Genomic DNA, 9,826 nt, shown 5'->3' on the forward strand with positions numbered 1-9,826 from the left:
GTTTCCTCAAATGATAGTCAACGTCATTGAAACACCGACCAACACATATTTTCAGTCAGTTATACAGATATTTATGATGTCAAAATTTATAATCTTATGTTGTGGTTAGGAGTTGAAGTATACACTGCTTTTGAACTATGGATTCGACTTTCTACATTTTCAAATTGATTTCAAAATCGACAAAGTATTATCTGTTAGTTATGCAATTTAATTAAATGATGATTGGACATATGTCAAAAAGTATTTAAATACCAACCTAGACAGAATCTGCCACACATTCCTTTCTGTCTAAGATACATAATTGTTTTAGTTCCACATTTCATTGTGGGTATACTCCAGGTGTAGGCACATTCAGACCAATGACTTCCTTCACATGCTCTGAGATATACCAACCCTGTGTCGTCAGTCTGTTCAATTGTTTCTGTAAAAAAAGATAAATATTCAAATAATTTGTAAACTGTTACATTACTTGCATTTCACACACTTAGAAGAAACAGCTTCAAAAATAACTTCGAAATAAATAATTTCAACATCTGAAATCTAGTTTTATGCATCAGATCATGATGCACGTTTTGAAAATTAATTTGTTTGAAATCGTATTGTACACTAAAAATTTGAAAATCAAATAGTATCCGAACTTCAAGAGACGACTTAAATGAAAATACAACAGAAAACCAGTTCAGAAACACATTTACCTATTACCTATTTAGAATAGAAATCGAAATAGATAAATGATATAAACAAAAAGTACAAATCAAGGGAAATCATTTCAACAATTTTCCTAGAAAAAGCAAAGTGACAATGTTTATTTGATACAACTTACCATTAATCCAAATTGGATTATATGATCCACACTGACCAGACGATGCCGGACTTGTTGACAAGTTATAACCGCCTTCAAAATAATACCACCCTCCTGACCAAAAGTTATCACATTCTGACATGTATGAATAATCGTAGTAGTCTTGGTGTCTGGTGAAGTCATAATCTATTACGCTGTAGTTTGAACAGGGATCATTTGTGTATTCTGAAGAAGAAGAAAACCCATATAAGACTATAGGTTTGTTTTACCATTATACCGCATCCACATGCTACCAAAGTTATACCAATGTTGGTTTAATCAAGTCTTTTGTCTTTAGCTAACAATGAATTCACCAAAATCTAAAGATGTTTTTACTAATAGGTGAAATAAAGATGATACCATATCGTACGTAAACAAATGACAAAAAATTGCATGGCCAATAAAAATTCTCGATTGTTCGAATGGAATCTTTGCCTGTAAATAGATACTTTGTGTTCAAGCGTGCATGCACAATCAAAAGTAACTCAAGCAGCGGTACACTACTGTTGTTTTCATCTATCAAATAAAGTTAACAATTTTAACCTTTAGTGCACAGGGATTTTCCTTCTTACTAAGGGTCTTAAACATGTATATATTTTAAAATATAGAGACGTGACATTTACTGTCTTATTACACTATTGGTCAATTTCGCCGAATAACTTTCTTATTTATCAATTCTCTCTCACACTTCGAAATTATAAAGTTCAAATTACATATGAACGCTAAGTATTGTTTGCATGTCATATATTTTCACCGAAATTAATGTTGATGTATTATTCTTTTTGATGACTAAACATTTTTAAATATAAAATTATCCTATTATCAGTATCCATTGATGTTTAATGCAAACATATCACTACGCTATTTTAGCAAGGTTGTTTTAAAAGCAGTTTTGTTACAAACAAACATTTTAACTGACAAATATTGGGTATGGTTCGGGTATTTTTCCTTGTCTGACCATTTCGTTTTCATTCGAGCAATTTTTCAGAATCTTTTGATTTTTTTTTATCTTATATATCATTTATTGCTCATGCCATTTCCATTTGTATTTACCATAATGTTTATTAAAATATATTTTACATCTATTAATAGTATTGTGTACATAATGGAATGTGGAAACTTTGTTATATGCTAGCCTTGTGAGGCGCTGGAAAATTTATATTTGCTTACACATGTTCCTTGTATAGTATAGTTTTCATAGTAACATGCTCACCCATACAATATTTGCCACAGTTCGTCATGTAATAGCTAGGTTTCAAATATGCAACATTGTATTCATCACAATGCATTACAGTAACATTCCAACTGTGTTGACATTCGGTTTCATTTCCTACAACGCATGCTGTCAGTGTGGCCATTTCACCATAAGTTGTCGGATACAAACCTAATCAAAAACAACTTTGCATATAAACATTTCCCACGAGGTTGAATATCTAAATATATGAATATACGTTTAAAAAAATGTTGTTACATAGGTTGATAACAATATATTCAGTATAGATTTATATTAATTTATTGAATTCTTTTTAAATCATTAACATTAAACATTTTTTTTTTCAGATAACATTCACATATATATCGTCTAAAGAATATTATATATTCACCATCCAGCCATATAGGAGAAGATGAACCACACTGTCCCTGCTTAGGAGGATTCGTAAGTATGCTCTCGTTTCCACTAAATTTGTACCATGCTTCCATGTGGATATCCCAGTCGTAACAGTCATCATATTCTCCACTTTGCAGTGTATAATTGACAGATCTCTCAAAATTACTTGTAATTATATTGTGCCAGTGACAAGGCTCATCCCACACATATGATGGGGTGGTAGAAACCTCAGAGGAGTTTCTCGATTCTACAAACAAAAAAGATAAAACCTCATCATTTGATTTAACAGCCTGTTCATAGTGATATAGAGCCTATACATATCGAGATCAACCTAAAACCTCAAACTGAAAAATTGTGAATTTTCATATTCCTTTTTGTTTTGAAATTGACTTTTTATTTTATTTTTCACAAATCGATACTTGTTTATACATTACAATATCACTGTTAATCCTATAGTTTGATCAGAGTAATTGGGCCATTTGATCATTGCTTACATTGTGGTTTTGCATTTGTCCGAAGCATAGCAAAGTTCCTGTTTGAATGAACTTGTTTTTAATATGTTTCCTCAAAATGATAGTCAACGTCATTGAAACACCGACCAACACATATTTTCAGTCAGTTATACAGATATTTATGATGTCAAAATTTATAATCTTATGTTGTGGTTAGGAGTTGAAGTATACACTGCTTTTGAACTATGGATTCGACTTTCTACATTTTCAAATTGATTTCAAAATCGACAAAGTATTATCTGTTAGTTATGCAATTTAATTAAATGATGATTGGACATATGTCAAAAAGTATTTAAATACCAACCTAGACAGAATCTGCCACACATTCCTTTCTGTCTAAGATACATAATTGTTTTAGTTCCACATTTCATTGTGGGTATACTCCAGGTGTAGGCACATTCAGACCAATGACTTCCTTCACATGCTCTGAGATATACCAAGCCTGTGTCGTCAGTCTGTTCAATTGTTTCTGTAAAAAAAGTTAAATATTCAAATAATTTGTAAATTGTTACATTACTTGCAATTCACACACTTAGAAGAAACAGCTTCAAAAATAACTTCGAAATAAATAATTTCAACATCTGAAATCTAGTTTTATGCATCAGATCATGATGCACGTTTTGAAAATTAATTTGTTTGAAATCGTATTGTACACTAAAAATTTTAAAAAATCAAATAGTATCCGAACTTCAAGAGACGACTTAAATGAAAATACAACAGAAAACCAGTTCAGAAACACATTTACCTATTACCTATTTAGAATAGAAATCGAAATAGATAAATGATATAAACAAAAAGTACAAATCAAGGGAAATCATTTCAACAATTTTCCTAGAAAAAGCAAAGTGACAATGTTTATTTGATACAACTTACCATTAATCCAAATTGGATTATATGATCCACACTGACCAGACGATGCCGGACTTGTTGACAAGTTATAACCGCCTTCAAAATAATACCACCCTCCTGACCAAAAGTTATCACATTCTGACATGTATGAATAATCGTAGTAGTCTTGGTGTCTGGTGAAGTCATAATCTATTACGCTGTAGTTTGAACAGGGATCATTTGTGTATTCTGAAGAAGAAGAAAACCCATATAAGACTATAGGTTTGTTTTACCATTATACTGCATCCACATGCTACCAAAATTATACCAATGTTAGTTTAATCAAGTCTTTTGTCTTCAGCTAACAATGAATTCACCAAAATCTAAAGATGTTTTTACACATAGGTGAAATAAAGATGATACCATATCGTACGTAAACAAATGACAAAAAATTGCATGGCCAATAAAAATTCTCGATTGTTCGAACGGAATCTTTGACTGTAAATAGATACTTTGTGTTCAAGCGTGCATGCACAATCAAAAGTAACTCAAGCAGCGGTACACTACTGTTGTTTTCATTTATCAAATAAAGTTAACAATTTTAACCTTTAGTGCACAGGGATTTTCCTTCTTACTAAGGGTCTTAAACATGTATATATTTTAAAATATAGAGACGTGACATTTACTGTCTTATTACACTATTGGTCAATTTCGCCGAATAACTTTCTTATTTATCAATTCTCTCTCACACTTCGAAATTATAAAGTTCAAATTACATATGAACGCTAAGTATTGTTTGCATGTCATATATTTTCACCGAAATTAATGTTGATGCATTATTCTTTTTGATGACTAAACATTTTTAGATATAAAATTATCCTATTATCAGTATCCATTGATGTTTAATGCAAACATATCACTACGCTATTTTAGCAAGGTTGTTTTAAAAGCAGTTTTGTTACAAACAAACATTTTAACTGACAAATATTGGGTATGGTTCGGGTATTTTTCCTTGTCTGACCATTTCGTTTTCATTCGAGCAATTTTTCAGAATCTTTTGATTTTTTTTTATCTTATATATCATTTATTGCTCATGCCATTTCCATTTGTATTTACCATAATGTTTATTAAAATATATTTTACATTTATTAATAGTATTGTGTACATAATGGAATGTGGAAATTTTGTTATATGCTAGCCTTGTGAGGCGCTGGAAAATTTATATTTGCTTACACATGTTCCTTGTATAGTATAGTTTTCATAGTAACATGCTCACCCATACAATATTTGCCACAGTTCGTCATGTAATAGCTAGGTTTCAAATATGCAACATTGTATTCATCACAATGCATTACAGTCACATTCCAACTGTGTTGACATTCGGTTTCATTTCCTACAACGCATGCTGTCAGTGTGGCCATTTCACCATAAGTTGTCGGATACAAACCTAATCAAAAACAACTTTGCATATAAACATTGCCCACGAAGTTGAATATCTAAATATATGAATATACGTTTAAAAAAATGTTGTTACATAGGTTGATAACAATATATTCAGTATAGATTTATATTAATTTATTGAATTCTTTTTAAATCATTAACATTAAACATTTTTTTCTCAGATAACATTCACATATATATCGTCTAAAGAATATTATATATTCACCATCCAGCCATATAGGAGAAGATGAACCACACTGTCCCTGCTTAGGAGGATTCGTAAGTATGCTCTCGTTTCCACTAAATTTGTACCATGCTTCCATGTGGATATCCCAGTCGTAACAGTCATCATATTCTCCACTTTGCAGTGTATAATTGACAGATCTCTCAAAATTACTTGTAATTATATTGTGCCAGTGACAAGGCTCATCCCACACATATGATGGGGTGGTAGAAACCTCAGAGGAGTTTCTCGATTCTACAAACAAAAAAGATAAAACCTCATCATTTGATTTAACAGCCTGTTCATAGTGATATAGAGCCTATACATATCGAGATCAACCTAAAACCTCAAACTGAAAAATTGTGAATTTTCATATTCCTTTTTGTTTTGAAATTGACTTTTTATCTATTTTTCACAAATCGATACTTGTTTATACATTACAATATCACTGTTAATCCTATAGTTTGATCAGAGTAATTGGGCCATTTGATCATTGCTTACATTGTGGTTTTGCATTTGTCCGAAGCATAGCAAAGTTCCTGTTTGAATGAACTTGTTTTTAATATGTTTCCTCAAATGATAGTCAACGTCATTGAAACACCGGCAAACACATATTTTCAGTCAGTTATACAGATATTTATGATGTCAAAATTTATAATCTTATGTTGTGGTTAGGAGTTGAAGTATACACTGCTTTTGAACTATGGATTTGACTTTCTACATTTTCAAATTGATTTCAAAATCGACAAAGTATTATCTGTTAGTTATGCAATTTAATTAAATGATGATTGGACATATGTCAAAAAGTATTTAAATACCAACCTAGACAGAATCTGCCACACATTCCTTTCTGTCTAAGATACATAATTGTTTTAGTTCCACATTTCATTGTGGGTATACTCCAGGTGTAGGCACATTCAGACCAATGACTTCCTTCACATGCTCTGAAATATACCAAGCCTGTGTCGTCAGTCTGTTCAATTGTTTCTGTAAAAAAAGATAAATATTCAAATAATTTGTAAACTGTTACATTACTTGCATTTCACACACTTAGAAGAAACAGCTTCAAAAATAACTTCGAAATAAATAATTTCAACATCTGAAATCTAGTTTTATGCATCAGATCATGATGCACGTTTTGAAAATTAATTTGTTTGAAATCGTATTGTACACTAAAAATTTGAAAATCAAATAGTATCCGAACTTCAAGAGACGACTTAAATGAAAATACAACAGAAAACCAGTTCAGAAACACATTTACCTATTACCTATTTAGAATAGAAATCGAAATAGATAAATGATATAAACAAAAAGTACAAATCAAGGGAAATCATTTCAACAATTTTCCTAGAAAAAGCAAAGTGACAATGTTTATTTGATACAACTTACCATTAATCCAAATTGGATTATATGATCCACACTGACCAGACGATGCCGGACTTGTTGACAAGTTATAACCGCCTTCAAAATAATACCACCCTCCTGACCAAAAGTTATCACATTCTGACATGTATGAATAATCGTAGTAGTCTTGGTGTCTGGTGAAGTCATAATCTATTACGCTGTAGTTTGAACAGGGATCATTTGTGTATTCTGAAGAAGAAGAAAACCCATATAAGACTATAGGTTTGTTTTACCATTATACTGCATCCACATGCTACCAAAATTATACCAATGTTGGTTTAATCAAGTCTTTTGTCTTTAGCTAACAATGAATTCACCAAAATCTAAAGATGTTTTTACACATAGGTGAAATAAAGATGATACCATATCGTACGTAAACAAATGACAAAAAATTGCATGGCCAATAAAAATTCTCGATTGTTCGAATGGAATCTTTGCCTGTGAATAGATACTTTGTGTTCAAGCGTGCATGCACAATCAAAAGTAACTCAAGCAGCGGTACACTACTGTTGTTTTCATTTATCAAATAAAGTTAACAATTTTAACCTTTAGTGCACAGGGATTTTCCTTCTTACTAAGGGTCTTAAACATGTATATATTTTAAAATATAGAGACGTGACATTTACTGTCTTATTACACTATTGGTCAATTTCGCCGAATAACTTTCTTATTTATCAATTCTCTCTCACACTTCGAAATTATAAAGTTCAAATTACATATGAACGCTAAGTATTGTTTGCATGTCATATATTTTCACCGAAATTAATGTTGATGCATTATTCTTTTTGATGACTAAACATTTTTAGATATAAAATTATCCTATTATCAGTATCCATTGATGTTTAATGCAAACATATCACTACGCTATTTTAGCAAGGTTGTTTTAAAAGCAGTTTTGTTACAAACAAACATTTTAACTGACATATATTGGGTATGGTTCGGGTATTTTTCCTTGTCTGACCATTTCGTTTTCATTCGAGCAATTTTTCAAAATCTTATGATTTTTTTTTTTTATCTTATATATCATTTATTGCTCATGCCATTTCCATTTGTATTTACCATAATGTTTATTAAAATATATTTTACATTTATTAATAGTATTGTGTACATAATGGAATGTGGAAATTTTGTTATATGCTAGCCTTGTGAGGCGCTGGAAAATTTATATTTGCTTACACATGTTCCTTGTATAGTATAGTTTTCATAGTAACATGCTCACCCATACAATATTTGCCACAGTTCGTCATGTAATAGCTAGGTTTCAAATATGCAACATTGTATTCATCACAATGCATTACAGTCACATTCCAACTGTGTTGACATTCGGTTTCATTTCCTACAACGCATGCTGTCAGTGTGGCCATTTCACCATAAGTTGTCGGATACAAACCTAATCAAAAACGACTTTGCATATAAACATTGCCCACGAAGTTGAATATCTAAATATATGAATATACGTTTAAAAAAATGTTGTTACATAGGTTGATAACAATATATTCAGTATAGATTTATATTAATTTATTGAATTCTTTTTAAATCATTAACATTAAACATTTTTTTCTCAGATAACATTCACATATATATCGTCTAAAGAATATTATATATTCACCATCCAGCCATATAGGAGAAGATGAACCACACTGTCCCTGCTTAGGAGGATTCGTAAGTATGCTCTCGTTTCCACTAAATTTGTACCATGCTTCCATGTGGATATCCCAGTCGTAACAGTCATCATATTCTCCACTTTGCAGTGTATAATTGACAGATCTCTCAAAATTACTTGTAATTATATTGTGCCAGTGACAAGGCTCATCCCACACATATGATGGGGTGGTAGAAACCTCAGAGGAGTTTCTCGATTCTACAAACAAAAAAGATAAAACCTCATCATTTGATTTAACAGCCTGTTTATAGTGATATAGAGCCTATACATATCGAGATCAACCTAAAACCTCAAACTGAAAAATTGTGAATTTTCATATTCCTTTTTGTTTTGAAATTGACTTTTTATTTTATTTTTCACAAATCGATACTTGTTTATACATTACAATATCACTGTTAATCCTATAGTTTGATCAGAGTAATTGGGCCATTTGATCATTGCTTACATTGTGGTTTTGCATTTGTCCGAAGCATAGCAAAGTTCCTGTTTGAATGAACTTGTTTTTAATATGTTTCCTCAAATGATAGTCAACGTCATTGAAACACCGGCAAACACATATTTTCAGTCAGTTATACAGATATTTATGATGTCAAAATTTATAATCTTATGTTGTGGTTAGGAGTTGAAGTATACACTGCTTTTGAACTATGGATTTGACTTTCTACATTTTCAAATTGATTTCAAAATCGACAAAGTATTATCTGTTAGTTATGCAATTTAATTAAATGATGATTGGACGTATGTCAAAAAGTATATAAATACCAACCTAGACAGAATCTGCCACACATTCCTTTCTGTCTAAGATACATAATTGTTTTAGTTCCACATTTCATTGTGGGTATACTCCAGGTGTAGGCACATTCAGACCAATGACTTCCTTCACATGCTCTGAGATATACCAAGCCTGTGTCGTCAGTCTGTTCAATTATTTCTGTAAAAAAAGATAAATATTCAAATAATTTGTAAACTGTTACATTACTTGCATTTCACACACTTAGAAGAAACAGCTTCAAAAATAACTTCGAAATAAATAATTTCAACATCTGAAATCTAGTTTTATGCATCAGATCATGATGCACGTTTTGAAAATTAATTTGTTTGAAATCGTATTGTACACTAAAAATTTGAAAATCAAATAGTATCCGAACTTCAAGAGACGACTTAAATGAAAATACAACAGAAAACCAGTTCAGAAACACATTTACCTATTACCTATTTAGAATAGAAATCGAAATAGATAAATGATATAAACAAAAAGTACAAATCAAGGGAAATCATTTCAACAATTTTCCTAGAAAAAGCAAAG

General features: G+C 31.0%; 2 protein-coding genes and 2 long non-coding RNA genes across 4 annotated transcripts in view; 1 reads left to right on the plus strand and 3 right to left on the minus strand.

The window, feature by feature from the left end:
- LOC143048243 (superoxide dismutase [Mn], mitochondrial-like) overlaps positions 1-9,826 on the plus strand; it is a 368,265-nt gene that overhangs the window by 185,905 nt on the left and 172,534 nt on the right. The gene's annotated exons all lie outside the window — the stretch shown is intronic.
- Positions 2,008-4,029, minus strand: LOC143049567 (uncharacterized). Its single transcript, XM_076223170.1, has 4 exons — positions 3,836-4,029; positions 3,267-3,431; positions 2,446-2,697; positions 2,008-2,225 (listed from the first exon to the last, which is right to left on the minus strand). The coding sequence occupies exons 1-4, from the start codon at positions 3,954-3,956 to the stop codon at positions 2,008-2,010; spliced, it is 756 nt and encodes a 251-aa protein (XP_076079285.1). The 5' UTR covers positions 3,957-4,029.
- On the minus strand, positions 5,073-6,395 carry LOC143049309 (uncharacterized). Its single transcript, XR_012970174.1, has 3 exons — positions 6,276-6,395; positions 5,457-5,708; positions 5,073-5,237 (listed from the first exon to the last, which is right to left on the minus strand). It is a non-coding gene; the product is annotated as an uncharacterized LOC143049309 (long non-coding RNA).
- On the minus strand, positions 8,083-9,428 carry LOC143049310 (uncharacterized). Its single transcript, XR_012970175.1, has 3 exons — positions 9,287-9,428; positions 8,467-8,718; positions 8,083-8,247 (listed from the first exon to the last, which is right to left on the minus strand). It is a non-coding gene; the product is annotated as an uncharacterized LOC143049310 (long non-coding RNA).

This window comes from Mytilus galloprovincialis, chromosome 10 (genome assembly GCF_965363235.1).
Source record: "Mytilus galloprovincialis chromosome 10, xbMytGall1.hap1.1, whole genome shotgun sequence".
Classification (NCBI taxonomy): domain Eukaryota; kingdom Metazoa; phylum Mollusca; class Bivalvia; order Mytilida; family Mytilidae; genus Mytilus; species Mytilus galloprovincialis.